Here is a 20884-nt window from a genome sequence, read left to right on the forward strand (position 1 = left end):
TTGTGAGAGAGAAAGGTAGAGAGAGAGAGAGAGAGAGAGAGGGCAAAACCAGAGGAGACGAGAGAAAATATATGACAAGAGAATTGTAATTTCATTAACTGATTGAAAAGTAAGTACAATACAGGTATATATAGAGCCAATTTATATTGGTCTATATTAACAGAAATAAATGTGTATATATATATATATTTTAGGAGTAAAACTATACTCCAATAGCAACTTGCTATACATGATGCCCTTTGTGTAAAATATATGGAGGAAATGTGCTTTTTGCTCTCCAAAGATATACGTGAAATCACATTGGTCCTATAGCTTATAGCTAGTTTCTTTGGATAGTAATATTAATTCATTTTAGGCATAGTAGTTAATCGCATTCTGTAGTGGCATGAGTGGTGGTGTGCTGCTATACAGAGCAGAGAGTCACAGTTTAGTGTTGCGTCTGGAGTGGGGTGGATCATGGTCATTTGCAGCTGCTACCGGCTCAGATACGAATCCCCCTTGTTTCCCCCTTTTTTCACCCCTCAAACAACATTGTTTGGTGCTTTCCAAGTGGGGTACATCTTGGGATTTTGCTCCTTTTATTTTATCTGATACGGTGTTCTCACTCTCCCCTTTCAAAGGGTAAATGATGCTGGTCTCTGCTCTCGTTGATGCAAACCATCTGACCCAGAGCTCCCAACTGTGTTTCCAGCCAACCCATGGTCCCTGGTGGAGTTTCCGGCCAACCTGCTCACTGTTGTTGTCTGGTCTCTCTGTTTACACCCTTTGGGGTGTGTCCTGTTCATGTGAAAGAAGGGCCCATGTTTTGTTTTGTATTCTTTCTTTTATGTTTTTTTTTTCTTTTATATTACTTGACTCTTGCTCTTATTAAGTGTGTATGTATGTGTGTGTATATATATATATATATATGTATAATATTAATTATTCAATACAAATAAAAATATTACCTGCCATCCCATTTTTGGGGTCGGCCATTTTGTGCTGCAATCTACTATGATTTTAGGAAAAAATCAAAAAGAATTTGAACTGTTAGTAGAAGTGTTCCCACTTTAGGAACTGCTGGAATTTCCTTATGTACACTGGATGAGGAAACTGAAATTAGGTAGTCTCAAAATGTCCATATTAGCCAATGCAATTGCCTGAAGATAAATTTGCAATTGGTGTCTGCATAATTCATATTTATTTAACCAACCCTTATTACTTCCATTGTCCCTATTTGTAAGACTCTTTTGAGATTTGTTTGTCCCTTTTTAAAAGACCCTTTTGAAATTGCCCCTTGTATTAAATATTGTTTGACCAAAATATCCTTAATTACTTTACAATAAATTCATTTTTTCTCTTATGAGGGTTGGAGAAGATGACTAGCACATATTAATTAATTTGGTGGAAAGTAATTGTGTGGAAAAAGTGAGATCTAATAATTTTAAGGGTAATTTTGAAAAAAATAATACAATTTGTTAATGAATTTAATGTTATTAACTAAATTAACCAATTTTCTTAATGGGTGTGAATTAGTTAAAAGACTTTTATATTTATGGTCGGAGGTAGTAAACAGAAAGAAAAATCTCAGTAATGTGTTCCTTTGCGCTACTAGATAACATGGGTGAATTGGTAAATCAGAGTTTATATCAATTTTTCTATTCAATTAGTCACTGCTTGGGCAGTCAATATTCTGTTTTCTTGTGTCATATTATGTTTTTCTGCTCAACATCTTTAGGCTTCTTGCGCTGGCCACTTGCTTTGCAACAAAGATGCTTCATAAATATGGGTTGCTACAACATAAAAAGGATACAAGCGTAGCAGAGGGCTTTAACAAGACAGGATTACTTTCTCTTCCACCAATTGAACCGGTTAAACTACAAACTGAGGTGGATTTTGCTCGGAAACTTTGTGAGATGGCTCATTTCTTGGAGATCATCCGAAATCTGCAATGTAGGCATAGGTCAATATTTCAGAGGGCCAGTAAAGGATTGGTATGGTGCTCCATGGTTATGCTACTTGTATTCTTCTTAAATTATTGTTTTTCCATAAAATTAAGTGGTATCTTATTGCTAATTTACAGGTTGACAGTGGAGAAGAGTCATCTTTAATAAGTACAGACATGTTGCTGGAAGAATCCCAACTTTCAAGTCTTCCATCTGATTTAGAGTCAGTGGATGTGTTGAACCAACATGAGCTTTCTTTTCCTCTACCAGGCAGTGACAAAAATGAAAATCTTGCGCTGGTGCCTGTTGATTCCAAGTCTGATTTGGTCTCAGATGAATTTGGCAACATATCTCCTATAACCCCATTAGGAGGAATTTTGGGAAAGAAAGTTTTGCCTTCAGAAAACCCAAGAGAGATGATGGCACGCTGGAAGGTGGGTAATCTGGACCTTAAGACTGTTGTTAAAGATGCTTTGCTCTCTGGTCGTCTTCCTTTGGCAGTTTTGCAACTGCATCTTCATCAATTGAATGATTTTGTTGCTGACAAAGAGACTCCCAATACTTTTACTGAAGTTCGTGACATTGGCAGAGCTGTTGCTTATGAATTATTTTTGAAGGTATTGTATGTAACATTCTCATCAGCTGTTACAAATTACAATGAAAATAACCAACTCAATACAATTATATAGGGTGAAACTGAACTTGCTGTTGCTACACTTCAAAGACTTGGAGAGAACATTGAATCTTGTCTTAAACAACTTTTGTTTGGCACTGTAAGGAGATCCCTGCGAACCCAGATTGCTGAGGAAATGAAAAGATACGGTTATCTTGGACCATATGAGTGGAAGATGTTGGATGATATGTCACTAATTGAGGTATGTGGAATTTATTTGTCTTATTTTGTGATCAATGTAGTGCAGTTTAACTACTGGGAAGAAAAACTTTCATGAGCTGAGACTTGTAATCTCCTGTGTCCCTCTGCATGTATATGAGAAGAGTCTCTATCCTAGCAGTAGCTTCTGGAAAACATATAACCACCGCCTGAAAGATATCAGCATTTCACCAGACTCTGTATTACCAGTGGAAAATAGATTAAGGCTCTTGCATAATCATTCACTTGATAATCATGTCATTGAATGTGGTGAGATTGACGGAATTGTCTTTGACACATGGATTAATATTAGTGAAAGTTCCTCTGCTCTGGAAGTTGATGAAGATGATGCTCATGTTGGATATTGGGCTGCCGCCGCCGTCTGGTTTGATGCCTGGGACCAAAGAACTGTTGATCGTGTAAGTTACTTCTCTGTTTCGTGTCTGTGTGCTTGCATTGGTGTTCATTTTATAACTGAATTTTTATGATGCCAATGCTGATTAACAGCTGTCTTTGCCTTTAGAACACTGTAGATTGTGGATTTTAAACTGATGTAATTTACAAAATAAAATAAAGAGCAAAGGAGAAGGTTTCAGTTAGAACTCTTGAAATTTGGGTTTCTTATGAGTGCAACATTTCTGTTGGATAATGTTGGAAGCAAAAGTGCTTATGCCTTCTTGGAGATTTGGATTTGATATGTGTGTGCCTATTTGTTTCTTGAAGACCACTAGTCCACCAACTTCAACTTGCACCTTTATTGATCTTTTACTAGATGCTCTACTTGTTCTGGTTTGAACTTCAAATCAAAGTTTTCTATTATTTGAATTAAATTTCTTTGTGATGAAAATTTTCTAACACCCTATTAATGTATTCAATCATGGCACTGCTTTTAGTCATTAATTTAATATCTATAACTCTTACAAGGGAAAAAATCTTTATCTATAGTAGCTTCATTTTTCTTAATCATTCATCTCTGTGTGTGCAGATGATATTGAATCAATCTTTTCATTCGGACATTTCTTTATTGTGGGAGTCACAACTTGAGTACCATGTTTGCCGTAACCATTGGAAGGAAGTCTCCAGACTGCTGGACTTGATACCTGCATATGTCCTATCTTCTGGAAGCCTTCAACTCAATTTGGATGTTTTACAGCCTGTCTCATCTTTAGGATGCAATATGAATACGAAGTCTTCTAATTATGGAAGTTTCTTGTGCTCTCTTGAAGAATTGGATTCTGTGTGCATGGAAGTTCCAGATGTCCAAATGTATAGGTTTTCACCTGCTGTATGTTCAGGGTGGATGAGGACGCTTATGGAGGAAAATCTTGCAAAAAGATTTATATTTTTGAAAGAATATTGGGAAGGGACATTGGAGATGATAGCTCTCTTGGCTCGTTCTGGTTTCATATCTGGCAGAGATAAGATCTGCTTGGAGGATGATCTTACTAAGACTTCATCTGTTAGAGATGGAGCTTTACAAGCTTTTCATAAAATATTTGTACATCACTGTGCACAGTATAACCTGCCAAATCTTTTGGACCTTTACCTTGACCATCATAGTTTGGCCCTCGACAATGATTCATTTTATGCATTACAGGAAACTGCAGTAAGTTTCTTTATGTCCATTGTTTATTATCATTATTTGTGTTTGATCTATTCTGATTGAGTGTTCTTGGTCACTATTATTTCAAATCAAGATGCTAGTATGCTTCCATAAGCTGTTGATGTGCTGCAATTAATAGGTTATGTTGTTTAATATTTTTTGGTTGGTTTTCAAACTTCATTTAATCAAATGACCCTCATTGATTTTAGATAATATTAGGCCATTGACAAATTTTTTATTTTTTATTTTGTTTTGGTTCTCTCTCTCTCTCTCTCTCTCTCTCTTTATATATATATATATATATAGTCTCTAATGTGAGACCCAGTCCATTCACCTCATTATCTGAGTCCCTATAAAATTGTGAACTCTTGATATAAGGTTTAGATTGGAATATTTTCCTTTTAGTCCCTGTTATTTAGGCAAAATCAGGCCTATTTTCCAACCTATGCTACCCACGTAATCACCTATAAATTTAATAGGGAACCTGACGTTAGGGATTAAAAATGAAAAAAAAAATAATAGGGACACCAACAAAAAAATCTAAACCAAACTGGAAAAAAAAACTAATTTTATAGGTACTAAAAATTTATTTAACCCTTTTTTATATTACACAGGAAAGCCACAAGGCCAATAGAATGCATCGACAGTTGAGGGTGCTCTAATATAGTAATATTAGATTTATGATAGGTTCTAATACTATTTTGAGCATGGTTCTGGCCTAACTCATCCCCAAAAGCTAGGACATGAGATAAGGATCGCCCAAGCTTTTATAAGCTCTAATTTAGTCATTTCTTCAGTCTATGTGGATTTCAACAAAGCCAAGGGATTGGCTTATGTTATTTATTCATTTTTGTTACTTTTCAGAGGCTTTAATGTTGTGGAGATTCAATATTCCTTATTTTGCATTCATTGTTTTATTCAACCTCTAGTCTTCAAAACCTTTGTTAACATGAATGTCTTTGCTTTTGAGAGGTTTTAGTGTTGTTTGTTGATACATTGCTTGTCAACAGGTTGATTGTGAATGGGCAAGATGGCTACTCTTATCAAGAGTTAAGGGGTGTGAATACGAGGCTTCACTTGCCAATGCTCGATCGATAATGTCACGTAGTTTAGTTCCTAGAAGTGACCTCAGTGTTCTGGAGTTAGATGAAATAATTCGAACTGTTGATGACATTGCCGAAGGAGGGGGAGAAATGGCAGCTTTGGCTACCCTGATGCATGCTGCTGTCCCAATTCAAAGCTGCTTAAATAGTGGTGGTGTGAACAGGCATAGTAATTCCACTGCCCAGTGCTCATTGGAGAACCTTAGGCCAACTTTCCAAAAGTTCCCCACATTGTGGCGCATGCTTGTTGGAGCATGTCTTGGACAAGATACAATGGCCTTGCTGGTCCCTAAAGCAAAAACTGGTTAGCTATTATCCTCATTTGTTGAGTAACCTGATCCTATTCTCCTGAGTTACTTTAGCACTTAAACTAACCCTATATTTTTTTGTCAATTTTTGTCTATCAAAATTTTGCAATGCAGCTTTATCAGACTATCTTAATTGGCGTGATGACATCTTCTTCTCTACTGGGCGTGATACTTCACTTCTGCAAATGCTTCCATGCTGGTTTCCTAAGCCTATACGAAGATTGATACAGCTTTATGTTCAGGTATCTTTTATTATCATTTTTGAATGACTGAATTCCTTTGCTGCCTTTTCTAAACAATTTTATCTTATTTAAAGTCAAATTATACCAGTCTGTTGTTTCTTTTGAAAATGCTCTGCTTTATATGCCATGTTAGGCTTCATCAATGATCTTTTTTTCTCTCCTGTTTCTTTGTGTACCTTACTCTGTCATCTAGTTTGCATGCTGTTGCATAGACAATTCATTTATATGTATGCAATCCCAGTTATGTAGTTTTCATTACATTACAGGGTCCTCTTGGATGCCAATCATTTACAGGGTTCCCTACAGGGGAAACTTTGCTACACAGAGACATGGATTTATTCATAAATACTGATGTACATGCTGAGATAAGTGCAATCTCCTGGGAGGCAACTATCCAAAGACACATTGAAGAAGAACTATATGGTCCTTTACTTGAGGTATGGGCATTGAATTTAATTGCTTGTTTGTCTCCTATTTTTCTTTTCTATGTTTAGGTGGATTTGTTGTCTGACTCACTATTTTTTGTACTTTTTCTTTCTTGAAAACTGCTTAGAAATGTTACTGCTTAAATCTTGTTTAGCGATTTAGTATTTACAGTTTTATTGGTACTATATACTCCAATTGCAATGAGGAACCCAATTGACTCAGCTTGGATAGCCACCCGGATGGTCCTATTATTTAATTTCGTTGTCCTCGCAGTAAATGACCGTAATCTTTATCAAACCTTTGGTTGGAGTCACAGATTAAGGTGCACAAGTCCAATGTGTTAATTGTTACAAAAGGAAACATCATTTCAAACAACTTCTCATGATTAGCTCAAGATCTTAGCTTGCCTTGACAATTTTGAGAATTTCTCAAATGACTTTTTGAAGTGTGAATAAAATAATGAGATAGGTATTTAGTGGGGAAAAAAGATAAATTGATTAGGATGTCCATTGTTTGTAAGCACAAATGAAGAAGGTTGGGTAAAGAATTGGATGTGGGTATTAGTTTTAAATTATTATTTCTTTCCTATTGTTATTATTATTATTATTATTATTGACCCTCACAATTCTGTTGAATGCCATGTTTTAAAAACTAGGCGAGTCATTAAACTAGTTAGGGTACTGGGTAGGGATGTCAAAAAAATATGTATACGCAAATAAAATCTGACGCGGGTAGAAAATGGGTATTGTAAATGGGCACCCATGGGTAACGGATACGAATATTTTAGAAAACTATAACACATTATAGGGAGGGGTCAAACTTCTTCTATTGGAAAAAGCTTATATCTTATAGTAAACCCGCCCCCGTCCCGCTGAATGAAAATTGGCCCCATACCCACCTCATATCCGTGCGGGTATCCATTAAGCGGGTATCCATGAATTTCTTGAATACTCACGGATATCCATGAATATCCATGGATATTTATAAATTTTTTAAGAAATTAAAAAATATTATATTACAAATAATTTTAAGTTTATATTTAATGTCATTGAAATATTAAAAATAAAAATTCAATGTTAATTTTGAACTTGTATTTGACGTTAATTTTGTTGAAATATTAATAAAAATGCAAAATAATCAATAACTTAAAATACATCAATCTCACAAATAAGTTAATGTCTCATCACAAAGTTACAATAATTCAATCTCATAATTTCAAACAAAATAAACAACATAAAATACATAAATTTTATTGGTCCAATCAAAGCTAGAAAATTAATCAAATTACATCCAACATAATTCTATAACATGCTTAACACATGTTGGTAACTTCATCAACCTCACTTTTGTAAGAAAATAATATGAGAGAGTGTAGTTTTAGGGTTATGTGGTACAAAAATAATTAAGATATTTAAGAAATATTATTAAACGGGTACCCGCGAGTATGGATATCATCATAGCCGCCCCCGCCCCGTTTATAAACGGGTAAAAAATTATCCGTCCCCATTATCCACGGGTACCCATTTAGCCTATCCATTTATTATCCGTAGCGGATTTTACCCATAGATACCCGCGGTTGTGGGTATTTTTGTCATCCCTAGGTACGGTATCAGAGTATCTGTACATGCAGATACCCATACCCGCTAATATTCAATTTATTTGAACCGGTATGAATTTGATTTTATTTGAACTTGTATGAATTTGATTTTATTTAGACTTTGTTTGGACTTGTAATAATAGTTGAGTATGGTACTTTAGAATCTTTTATTTTGATTTATGTAAAATCAAAATATTTTATTTTAACAATTATTGTTTGATCTTTAAACTTATATGATTGAATGTTCAAAATTCAGTTTTTAAATCCACTTATTATTAGTATAATTGTGAAGAATATTTGAATTTTAATTTATAATCTTCAAACTTTTTTATGCAGATTTTATTTAAATTTTGGTTATAATCTTCAAACTTTTTTTATGCGGATTTTTATAACTTTTAAAAGGAAAAAAATTGTTATAAATAACTAAAATGTATGATTAAAATATTTTTGTTGAATATTTTTAAGATATTTTTTTTAAGTAAATACCCGTGAGTACCCTTGGATATTCATGGATATTGAAAAAATATGCGGAAACTCACTCAACGGATAATCTCACGGATATGGGGATTGGTAATTTGGTACAAGGCAAATATTTATTTAGATATGGGGATTGGTACAAGTCAAATATTTATTTGACAGGGCAGGGAGGGTAGCGAGAAGCTACTAACTGTACCTACCCTGTCTTCTTGATATCCCTAGTACTAGATTAGTGAGTTAAAGGTCAAATCAGTGAGTCATTAATTGAATTGCATGACTTGACCTCTATTAATTTTTTTTAAAAAGTATTCATATCACATATATTTCATAGCTAATAAATTTTGATAAAATTCATACCAAGCCTTAAAGAAGCCCCCAAAATAAATTGTAGTCAATATAATATTGCCAGAGCAACCAATTATAAGTTGGTTGAACCACATAAATTAATATATAATTCTAAATTAAAAACATACTATATAAATTATTCATTTCAATTATATATCAATAGAGAATGTTGATTTAGTAGTCATTGAGGTGTTAAATAATTACATTCACCTAAGTTGAGGTCCCATAAAAAAATAATTTAATATTAGTGTATATATTATATTCGTTAACCATTATAGCATGAAATTGGCTGGTTTGGTGCTAAGGCATGTGCTCTCGAATGGTCAGGGCATATTTTCAAATCTTACTAGTAACTTTTTTTTTAGTATATTTTACTTAAACTTGAGTAAATGCACCACCCAAGCTTCTCATCAATGCAGCACAACACAACACAACATTGGAGTGTGTGCAACGTGAAAAGACCGATAAATGCTGGCAGACTTTGGGAACTTAAAGTTTAAAAATTGAAGTGAAAGGACCTTGATCAATGCGTGGCATACTTTGGAAAGTAAAAAATAAAAATCCAAGCTTCTTTAAAACATTGATCAGTCCAACCATAAACTCACTGGTTCAGCGGTTTGACTGTAAAGCCGGCCAGGTCATACCGGTTCTTACCGGGTCAGTGGCATACCCTATCGGATGTGGGACTTGGACCGGCTGGATCACCGATTTCCGGTTCAACCGGTCCGAGGTGGTTTTTAAAACTATTTATAGAATTGTGAACGGAGATAAAGAGAGAAGTCGGAAGAGAGATGAGAGAATATTTCAATATGCAAAATATGTTTTTCACTAACTCCATAAAGAGTACAAGATGAGTTTATATAGAGCCAACATATGTTGGCCTATAATAAAAGCAATAAATGTGACAATAAATTAGAAGATCATAAAATGATCTACATCACTGTTATACATATAAGTGAGGAGTAAAACTATACTCCAATAACTATGGTTGAACTCGAATGGATTTGTCCATGCTTATCACATGATAAAATGTTGGTTACAATTTGATCCTTTATAAACTAGAAGTTAATTTGAGAAAAACTTCATGTTAGAGTCTTACTACTTTTATTTCCATATTTATAAAATAGTTACTGGTTCAACTGTTAGACAAGCAACGAAGCAGTTAAAGCAATGACCCAATGACTTGCTCCCCTTGTTAGATTGATGTCGGTTCTAGTTCATTTCCTCTAACTAAGAGTTGCAATCTATTTTCCCTCTGATATTGGAATGATTATGAGTCATAAGTACTATGAAGAACAGTAGCACGGAGTAGCATTAGTTCAGGATTTTTGTTTGGTTTGCTGGTAGCCACTATGTTTCCGAAGTTATACTACAACTTGAGATTCAATATATGTCTCCCCCGTGTTAGAGTTGTTAGTTGTGTGAATCTCGCTATAGAACACATGTCATGTTATGTTATATTCTATTATAACTGACAGTTATCAATTAGGGAGGATTCTGTTTCTTTAACCTAGTGTATTTTTACCCAGACATATTTCTCATGCTTGATATGTATAATGTTTCTTTCCAATTGCTTCATCCTGTGGCTATAAACTAAATGAGTATCTTTTTCATTGAATTATATGCAGTTTATGGTTTGTGTTGTCGGGCTTAAAGTTAGGTGAGATGTTTCTTGACAGTAAAAGGTGTTTTTCCGTGATCATATTATTTTAGGAAGCAACATGCATTAAACACACTTGCAAAAAAGACAAAATTCCACTATAATTTCTCATGATTTGGTACTTGTTGGATAAGTCAATGGTGATAGGGACTGCCTGTATTTCCAAAAGTCTAACCATGCCAACTTGTTTCAACAAAGAATTCTGGCTATCCATTTTCCCCCTCTTTTTTAGGAGCTAAACTCTCAGATGCAATATCCTTCTATTTCTGTTTCTGTGAGTACAGTTATGCAATTTGCTTTTTGATACTGCACATCAGTAATTTGAATTGATTTTTCAGGAAAATGGATTTGGGCTTGAGCATCTTTTGCATCGTGGGCGAGCATTGGCAGCTTTTAGCCAAATTCTTGGCCATAGAGTTGAAAATCTGAATTCAGAAGGGGAATCTAGTACTTCAGCCCGTGGACAAACTAATGTTCAATCAGATGTTCAAACACTTCTTTCACCACTAGGACAAAGTGAAGAGACTCTACTTTCATCTGTGAGTTTTTGTTTGTTTTTAAATGAATTTTCTGGTTACATACCTGAAATGAGAGAGAACTAAAGCAAATCAACGTGCAAATGTTGAAAAGTGGTTGCTTTGTTTCCAGACAAATATTCTATTGATGATAAATTTCATAATTGGCCATATGAATAGTTTATGTAACTAACATGCCCGTATAAGAGTGTTTTTGGCTTTAAGCCTACACAAGCCCATTTTACTTTTATGCTATAGTTCAATTGAATTATGACAAATATGGGCAGCAAGGATCAGCTTTTACTTGATCATCGGGGCTTTGGAACCTTGTGAAGAACCTATACATTAAACGTGTAAGCTGTTTGGTTAAGGACATGAATGATTGCATACTTTTAACTCTTTATTTGGTTTTCTATCATCAGTTCTATGTTACATCATAGGGTTTCTTTTGAATTTGATGCTAGATATTCTCCCATATTCTTTCCTAATATGTAACATGATTGGCTCCTAGCCTACTTATCTAATTTTACATTCATGAAAAATACAAAACAGAAAGGTATGGCTCCCATTGAAGTTTTGAATGGTAAATTGAAAATTGTTCTTAAATTTTCAGGTTTTGCCAATTGCTATTATGCATTTTGAGAATTCCATGCTTGTTGCTTCATGTACTTTTCTTCTGGAGCTTTGTGGTTTATCTGCCAACAAGATGCGCATTGATATTGCTGTGCTAAAACGGATTTCTTCATTCTACAAATCAAGTGAAAACAATGAAAATCTCAGGCAATTATCACCTAAGGGATCTGTGTTTCATGCAATATCCCATGAAGGTGATATAACAGAATCTCTTGCTCGAGCTTTAGCTGATGAATATTTGCGCAAGGATTCTTCTGTAATTGCCACTGAGACAGAAGCTGTAAGTAAACAACCTTCACGAGCTCTTACGCTTGTCTTGCACCATTTGGAAAAGGCTAGCCTTCCACGGCTGGATGATGGAAAAACTTATGGGTCTTGGCTATTAAATGGAAATGGTGATGGAAATGAGTTAAGATCTCAACAAAAGGCTGCTAGCCAGCACTGGACTTTGGTAACAAAGTTTTGTAGATTGCACCAGCTTCCGCTTAGTACCAAGTACCTTGCTTTGTTAGCTAGAGACAATGACTGGGTATGCTTCTACTTTTGTTTCTTTTAATAACTACAAAAACTACAATCTTATGATTTTTTCGGCTCCTGTCAGATTGAATTTCTGTCTGAAGCTCAGATTGGAGGATATTCATTTGATACAGTAGTCCAAGTGGTGAGTCTTGTTCTGTATCTCAACTCATCATAACATTTAAACCATGTTTGATATGTTAAAGTGAAACTGTTCCTCTTTGAATCTAATTGTGATTGTGAATACTAGGCATCAAAGGAGTTTAGTGATCCACGTCTCCGACTTCATATGTTAACAGTTTTGAGAGGAATGCAATCAAAGAAAAAGGCAAGCTCTTCATTGTTCTTGGATACACAGGAGAAAGGCAGTGAAACAACCTTTCCGGATGAAAACATGTGTGTTCCAGTTGAAATCTTCCAAATATTAGCAGAGTGTGAAAAACAAAATTGTCCTGGGGAGGCTCTTTTGAGGAAAGCAAAAGACTTATCCTGGTCAATATTGGCAATGGTTGCTTCATGTTTCCTTGATGTCTCTCCATTGTCATGCCTGACAGTTTGGTTGGAAATTACTGCAGCAAGGTGACTGGGACTCTATTATTAAAATGATAATTTCATAATTATATATATAGCCATTTCTGATGTGAAGGGCTTGCATGTGTGTGATTTAATTTATGTTGAGTGTGGTGTAAAAGTAGCATCATCACATTAATTTATAATGCTCATTAAATTTTACATTAATCTAAATTTTTTATATTGCATCAGCACATGTTAAAAGTAGCATTTAAATTCACTACTTTTCATTAATATTTAGTATCATGCTTATTACTCCATGTAATAAAATAACACTTGGTTGTTGTATAATTCAACAATTGGATTGAAAATTCACATTATATGATGAATTGTTATAGGTCTAAGCATTTTGAGTCTTATACTGGTGTTAATTTATGTTGAGCATCAATGTAAAAGTAGCATCAGCACATTAATTTATCATGCTCATTAAATTTTACATTAATCTAAATTTTTTATATTGCATCAGCACATGTTAAAACTAGCAGTCAAACTCACTATACTTTCATTATTTATTTAGTTTCATGCTTATTACTCCACGTAATAAAATAATGCTTGGTTGTTGTATAATTCAACAATTGGATTGAAAACTCACATTATATAATAAGTTGTTATAGGTCTATGCATTTTGAGTCCTATACCAGTGTTAAATGATCCACATGCACTCAAACATGTGCGCAGACTTCAATAATTGAAACTCATTACCTTTTTTATCTGTGGACAGGGAAACTTCATCCATCAAGGTGAATGATATTGCTTCCCAGATAGCAGACAATGTTGGAGCAGCTGTAAATGCTACTAATGCCCTTCCTGTAGGAGACAGAGTACTTACATTTCATTACAATAGGCAGAGTCCTAAACGTCGGCGTTTAATAACTCCTGTTTCACTAGACTCCTCTGCTTCTACATTATCTGACATCTCTAGCACTTCTATAAGTGAAAAAATATTTGATTCCCAAGGTAAAACTATGGAGAAAGATGGAAAACTAGAACATTTTGGATGCATTAATGTTTCAAGTGATTCCGATGAGGGGCCTGCTTCTCTTTCAAAGATGGTTGCAGTGCTTTGTGAACAACAATTGTTCTTGCCTTTGCTAAGGGCGTTTGAGATGTTCCTTCCATCATGCCCCTTGCTACCATTCATCCGAGCTCTTCAAGTAAGACAATTATTTCAAAATTCATCTGGTTCATTTATTGTATACTTGAGAATAGTGGATAGTGGATATTATGTTGAACAGGTGTCTATTGTTGATTACAGTTTTGATTCTCTTTTATGTGCTGCTGCATTTTTTGGCTAAGTGCCATAAAAAGTGGTTTTGTTTTAGGGTAAATTACATTTTATCCGTTTGTAACATGCCAATATGGAATTGTTTTTTTTTTCTTCAGGCCTTTTCACAAATGCGTCTCTCAGAAGCTTCTGCACATTTGGGTTCCTTTTCTGCACGAATTAAGGAAGAACCAATGTACTTACACGCAAATGTAGGAAGAGAGATGCAGGTTGGGGCATCATGGATTAGTTCTACTGCTTCAACGGCTGCTGATGCTGTGCTTTCAACCTGTCCATCTCCATATGAAAAAAGATGCTTACTGCAACTTCTTGCTGCTACTGACTTTGGTGATGGTGGATATACTGCGGCGTACTATCGAAGGGTTTATTGGAAAATTAATTTAGCAGAGCCTTTACTTCGTAAAGATGATGAGTTGCATTTAGGTGATGAAATTTCAGATGATGCTTCACTCTTATCTGCACTAGAGAATAATAGGCACTGGGAGCAGGCAAGGAACTGGGCCAAGCAGTTGGAGGTCAATGGTGCACCCTGGAAATCTGCTACACATCATGTTACTGAATCTCAGGTAATACTCAAGGGTTGTAAACCTGTTGGTGACCCATAACCTCAATTGAAGGGAAGTCTTGAGCTGATATTAAAACCTTATCAATTGAATGGTTTATACAGAACCCCATCATAAGTTCATAACTAATTCAAGGTTTCTTCAACTCATGTTGATAGTAGTGCATGAAGTGACTGCAGTTCATAATCATATTAGTGTCTTATAATTTTGTTCTGTCAAACTTCATATTAGATTAATTAATTTTACTTTGGTGGACATGATAACACTCATTTTGATGCAGACACTACATTGGCAATTGAAAATTTAGGATTATGAGTATGAATAATTTGTTTTCTTTTTTGTTATATATAGCATCTTATTGCTTAATCACTACATCTTTTATATGTGATTCTGTTCCCTTACTTTTTGCTATTGATTTATCGTGTCGGTTTGACTCATACTGTAGTTATCTTGTTTTAATAAATTCTGGTGCAGATGATCATTTCATTTGATCAAATGGATGGAAAAATCCTGTGTTGAAAATGAGGAGTTTTTATTGACAAATTTCACTTTTTAAACATTGAAGATGGGACATTGCTAAGATTATAAATTCAATTGAAGTTGAAATCTGAGATTTGTTGGAGCTTATAATTTCTTTGCCATTTTACATGAATTTTTCTCTCGGACATTTAGCAATTATAGTTAATAGTTTGCATATTTCTCATCAACCCATTTCCCCTCATCTTTCTCTGCCCCTTGTCTAAATGCTAGGCTGAATCTATGGTAGCTGAATGGAAGGAGTTTCTTTGGGATGTGCCAGAAGAAAGGGTTGCTTTATGGAATCACTGCCACACACTATTCATCAGATATTCCTTCCCCTCTCTTCAAGTGTGTTTGATTTCTAGTACAATCAATGTTCAGCTAAAGATATATTTTATATCGCTTATGCTGAAATTTTATACCTAATGATTGCAGGCTGGGTTATTTTTTCTTAAACATGCTGAAGCTGTTGAGAAAGATCTTCCTGCAAGGGAGCTTCATGAACTTTTATTGCTTTCCCTTCAATGGCTGAGTGGGATGATAAGTCTATCCAACCCGTAAGGAACATATTTAAGAATTACTTTCTTTCTTAGTTTTAGTTATCATCTTTACTTATCAAGTGGCTGAACTTTTCAGTGTCTGTCCATTGCAACTTCTGCGTGAAATTGAAACCAAAGTATGGCTCTTAGCCGTTGAATCTGAGACTCAGGTGAAGAACGAAGGAGATTTCAATTTTACCTTTTCTACCAGGGAGAGTGGTATCAAGAATGGCTCCAGTATTATTGACCGAACTGCAAGTATTATAGCAAAGATGGACAACCATATAAATACAATGAGGAGTAGAACTGTAGAAAAATACGAGTCTCGGGAAAATAATCAAATCCCTCACAAGAATCAAGTGATGGATGCTGGTTTTTCAACTACTTTTGGTGGGAGTACAAAGACCAAAAGAAGGGCCAAAGGATACATAGCATCAAGGCGCCCACCTCTTGAATCAGCAGATAAAAATGCCGATACTGATGATGGCTCTAGTACTATTAGTTTCAAAAATGAGTTGCAGTTGCAAGAGGAAAATGTAAAAGTGGAAATGTCTTTTTCTAGGTGGGAGGAAAGGGCTGGAGCAGCAGAGCTGGAAAGGGCTGTACTTTCTTTATTGGAATTTGGGCAAATTGCAGCCTCTAAGCAACTACAGTATAAATTCTCTCCTGGACAAATCCCATCTGAGTTTAGACTTGTTGATGCAGCCTTGAAGCTTGCAGCTATGTCAACTCCTCCTAGCAGTGTATCAGTGCCAATGCTTGATGAGGAAGTGCGTTCAGTTATGCAGTCATATGGTATAGTGAATGATGAGCTCTATGTGGATCCACTGCAGGTAATTAATTGTCCAGCCGAACCCTCCTCCCTGTCCCTGTTAATGTAAATTTTGTTTCTCTGCTGACAATAAGATGTGTATGAATACAATATTTTGGACATGCAATGCTAGGTTTTGGAGAGTTTGGTGACCATTTTTACTGAAGGCAGTGGGCGTGGCCTATGTAAGAGAATAATAGCAGTAATAAAAGCAGCAAACACGTTGGGCCTCTCATTTTCTGAGGCGTTCAACAAGCAACCAATTGAACTACTGCAGCTGCTTTCTCTTAAGGCGCAAGATTCCTTTGAAGAGGCCAATTTTCTTGTGCAGACTCATCCAATGCCAGCAGCAAGTATTGCTCAAATACTTGCTGAATCTTTTCTAAAGGTTTGGTTCATCATTTTATTTCAACTATCATCAATAATGTTTGTGTGGCATGGTGTGTTGTGGTAATTGGTGTGGTAAATGTATTAGACATCCCTCCTGGTCATAGATGAATTTTCATGGGCTTGTTTTGTTGCCGATCTATTGAATATAGATATTAACCAGGATATGTGAATTGGTGTCATTTTGATTCACACTTTTTTATTTGACATGTACTTTATTTAGATACAATTTGTGATGCTAATAGGGATTCAATTAAATATATTGCTACATTTAATTATTTATATTGCCAGGGTGTGTTGGCTGCACATCGTGGAGGATACATGGATTCACAAAAGGAGGAAGGGCCTGCTCCACTGCTGTGGAGATTTTCAGACTTCTTGAAGTGGGCGGAGCTTTGTCCCTCTGAACCAGAAATTGGACATGCTTTAATGCGTTTGGTGATTACTGGACAAGAAATACCACATGCGTGTGAGGTATCATGCTGATAGTTGTCAGCCTTGCAATTTCTTTCACTATTATGTTCAGAAAATGTTGAATTAAAATTGGATTCTGGTGGGAATTTTTAATGCATATTGATTTTAAGATGATAAATGTAGTCAATTGTGATTGTGATCCCCCTCGTTCTTGTTTTGCTCAATTAAAGAGTAAATATATTATGATGAAGAGAATATTACAAAGGGAAAGAAGAATGAGAAATACTCCTTAAAACTGGAAAAGAAAAAATAAACAAGGAACAAATGACATGAATGTAGTGAAGCTACTCAATCCCTCAACATCCGTGAGGGACACACCCCTTTAAAATGGTCGTTCTCTTTATGCCAAGTCGTAGCCAAGCAAATAATCTTCATCCCAAGGCCACTTATGTAAAGAGATATCCTTAAAACCACCTTGATGTAAAACTGGTCCAAAGACTTGGGGCAAGCCCAATATTCTTTGAAAAAAGCCAAACAAACAAAGAAGATAGACAAAAAAACCAAGGGAAGACCAAACTCAATGAGGAATCTGCTACCCAGTGGTTCTCACATAGCTTGACATGAGAACCATTACCTACTTTTAAGAAAAGATTGTTTGAAGCAGTAATCTGATAAAATATACACGTAGAAAGCATTTTAATGATTCCGGCTGAGTCTTTTTTTTTCTTTTTTTTTCTTGCAAGTGACACTGTTCTGCCCCATGATATTGGCATTTTCAGGTTGAGCTTCTCATTCTGTCACACCACTTCTACAAATCATCTTCTTGCCTTGACGGAGTTGATGTTCTTGTGGCCCTTGCTGCAACTAGGGTTGATGCTTATGTCTTGGAGGGTGATTTTCCGTGTTTAGCTCGCCTGATAACTGGAGTTGGAAATTTTTATGCTCTCAATTTCATTCTTGGCATTCTTATAGAAAACGGCCAATTGGATCTTCTTCTTCAGAAATATTCTGCTGCTGCAGACACAAACACTGGCACTGCTGAGGCTGTTAGAGGATTTCGAATGGCAGTTCTGACATCCTTGAAGCATTTCAATAGCAATGACCTCGATGCATTTGCGATGGTTTGTATTTTTTTATGTTGCTACAATATCAAATACTAGCAATTTTGTTTATGTACCATACAATAAATGAATATAGTAATGATTGTATGCCGCTAACATACAGTACCTTTTGTTTCAGAATTCAGAATAATCTAGTCGTGCTCAACTTTTTGAGCCATTCGTAGTCAATTTATTATTTTTAAATGTCTCGAGGATTATTGAAATAGTTTACTGTTATCCTGCCGTATGATATTTCAGTAGTATGGCATGTGCATATTCTGTGTTAATCTTGGTTGATTTTTCCTTAAAACCAATTAAGTTTAATTTCTTTCAAGCTGAAGCAAAGAAACTAGTTAAAATTTGTGATAATTCATTGATTATAATGTTGTGTTCTATACAGGTCTACAATCATTTTGATATGAAACATGAGACGGCAGCTCTTTTAGAGTCACGTGCAGAGCAATCATGTGAGCAGTGGTTTCGTCGCTACAACAAGGACCAGAACGAAGACTTGTTGGATTCCATGCGCTACTTCATTGAAGCTGCTGAAGTTCACTCTTCAATCGATGCAGGCAACAAAACACGTAAGGATTGTGCTCAGGCTTCCCTTCTGTCCCTTCAAATACGAATGCCAGATTTCCAATGGCTTTATCGATCAGAAACCAATGCTAGGCGAGCATTAGTTGAGCAGTCTCGATTTCAAGAAGCTCTGATTGTAGCTGAAGCTTATAACCTGAACCAGCCAAGTGAATGGGCTTTAGTACTCTGGAACCAGATGCTTAAACCTGAAGTAATGGAGGAGTTTGTGGCTGAGTTTGTGGCAGTTCTACCTCTTCAGCCTTCAATGCTGATAGATTTAGCTAGATTCTATAGAGCTGAAGTTGCTGCCAGAGGGGACCAATCCCATTTCTCTGTCTGGCTCACTGGGGGAGGATTGCCAGCTGAATGGGCTAAATATTTAGGAAGATCATTCAGGTGCTTACTGAAGCGAACAAGGGATTTGAGGTTGCGGATGCAGTTGGCTACAGTGGCAACTGGATTTGGGGATGTCAATGATGCATGCTCAGAAGAAATGGATAAGGTCCCTGACAACGCAGCGCCACTAGTGCTGAGGAAGGGTCATGGTGGAGCTTACCTTCCTTTAATGTGAAACTTTCCACTGTTGGTCATCATAATGATCGACAGGAAGTTGGTTCTTGACCTTGAACCTTTGATGGATGGATTCAAAACAACTAGGGATTATTATTGTTTCAATCATTGAAGATGCAGAAACTGAAGTGATGACCAAATGAAGATTGGATGGTTAGAGTTGATAAAAGTGAGATGTATATTTTTTGGTCGAGTAAATGCTTGATGGTTGTATATTAGGCCAACTGTATCTATAGCTCATTCTTGTAAAACGCCATTCTAGTTTGGTTTTCTCCTTTTTATTTTTGCAGGGAGGAGAGAGTAGTTTAATAGAATGCCCCATTGGTTTCTTTATTTATTTTTTACTAGCTCCTAAATGTATAGTTCCTGTACATCAATATAAAAATCCATTTGTCATGTTTTTACACATTCTACAATTCTTTGGACTGAAATATTAATGCGCAGTTATAGGTACACATACACAAACTATAGATATATCAAATGCGGTCAACTTAATTTTTAGTTGTGTTTGAAACATCAATATACAATTATGTTAAATATTTAGTTTATTATTTATAATGATCTTATTTGATTCGATTAGAATTATTTCTCATAAAAAGAACAAAACTATATTTTCATAACATGGCAAGTTTTTGATAGATCACAATATTTTCAGTTTGCTTCTTCAAAGTTCACTTCAATAACTAGCGTGTTCTGGTGGGACAAATTATATTTTAGAACCTTTTTGACCAATTATATTCGGTCAATCATCTTAAAGGGAAGAGTACATGTTAGAACGAGTTAAACCCTTCATATTATTTTTTCCTTCTTCAACTTTTTAAAACTAAAAATTAACAAAAACTAATTTCAATTACTGTTGTATGTCTTTGTTTGATTACTATCAAGTAAATGTCATTTTCAGTTCTAAAACCTTAATAATTCTCCTCTTTCATTTTTTAATATTTTTTTTATCGTTTTTATTTAATTACTATTTTTTCAATTGTTAGGAGAGTCAACCCATATTTTTAAATTTCAATCCACTTCCTAAAATGTGACGAGGGTATTTAACTTGTTTTTTTTAGTAAATCAATGATAAATTGAGACAAATTGTCTCATGGGAGATACTCTCAATGAACAAAAAAAAGTTTTAACATGATAAATTCTATAGTAAACTAATTTTAAAATACGAATGAATGATTCAAATTTCATCTAATGAATAACACAAATCTTTCTCTAACCAATTGAAATAGAGTTAATTTTGGTTGAAACAGAACTGAGTTATATAACTCCCAATAACTAAGACTTTTTAATATTTTTTTCTAAAACATCTTTTCTTTAATGTATAAT

At 35.1% G+C, this 20884-nt stretch overlaps 1 protein-coding gene across 3 annotated transcripts in view; it reads left to right on the top strand.

Moving 5' to 3' along the window:
- Positions 1 to 19966, top strand: part of LOC109799614 (spatacsin carboxy-terminus protein) — a 33039-nt gene extending 13073 nt beyond the window's left edge. For all 3 annotated transcript variants that reach the window (XM_083069230.1, XM_083069231.1, XM_083069232.1), the window contains 21 exons: positions 1718 to 1973; positions 2063 to 2542; positions 2615 to 2800; positions 2922 to 3215; positions 3782 to 4402; positions 5410 to 5806; positions 5925 to 6052; positions 6319 to 6489; positions 10896 to 11096; positions 11686 to 12234; positions 12307 to 12366; positions 12472 to 12800; positions 13513 to 13945; positions 14175 to 14642; positions 15390 to 15506; positions 15594 to 15715; positions 15795 to 16530; positions 16642 to 16896; positions 17187 to 17369; positions 18089 to 18430; positions 18810 to 19966. In XM_083069230.1, the coding sequence (XP_082925356.1) occupies positions 1718 to 1973; positions 2063 to 2542; positions 2615 to 2800; positions 2922 to 3215; positions 3782 to 4402; positions 5410 to 5806; positions 5925 to 6052; positions 6319 to 6489; positions 10896 to 11096; positions 11686 to 12234; positions 12307 to 12366; positions 12472 to 12800; positions 13513 to 13945; positions 14175 to 14642; positions 15390 to 15506; positions 15594 to 15715; positions 15795 to 16530; positions 16642 to 16896; positions 17187 to 17369; positions 18089 to 18430; positions 18810 to 19559 (7078 nt within the window). In that variant the 3' untranslated portion in view covers positions 19560 to 19966. The remainder of the gene's footprint in view (positions 1 to 1717; positions 1974 to 2062; positions 2543 to 2614; positions 2801 to 2921; positions 3216 to 3781; positions 4403 to 5409; positions 5807 to 5924; positions 6053 to 6318; positions 6490 to 10895; positions 11097 to 11685; positions 12235 to 12306; positions 12367 to 12471; positions 12801 to 13512; positions 13946 to 14174; positions 14643 to 15389; positions 15507 to 15593; positions 15716 to 15794; positions 16531 to 16641; positions 16897 to 17186; positions 17370 to 18088; positions 18431 to 18809) is intronic.
- The last annotated feature ends 918 nt before the right edge of the window (positions 19967 to 20884 follow it).

Source organism: Cajanus cajan, chromosome 2, assembly GCF_000230855.2.
Source record: "Cajanus cajan strain Asha chromosome 2, NIPB_CcT2T_4, whole genome shotgun sequence".
Lineage (NCBI taxonomy): Eukaryota > Viridiplantae > Streptophyta > Magnoliopsida > Fabales > Fabaceae > Cajanus > Cajanus cajan.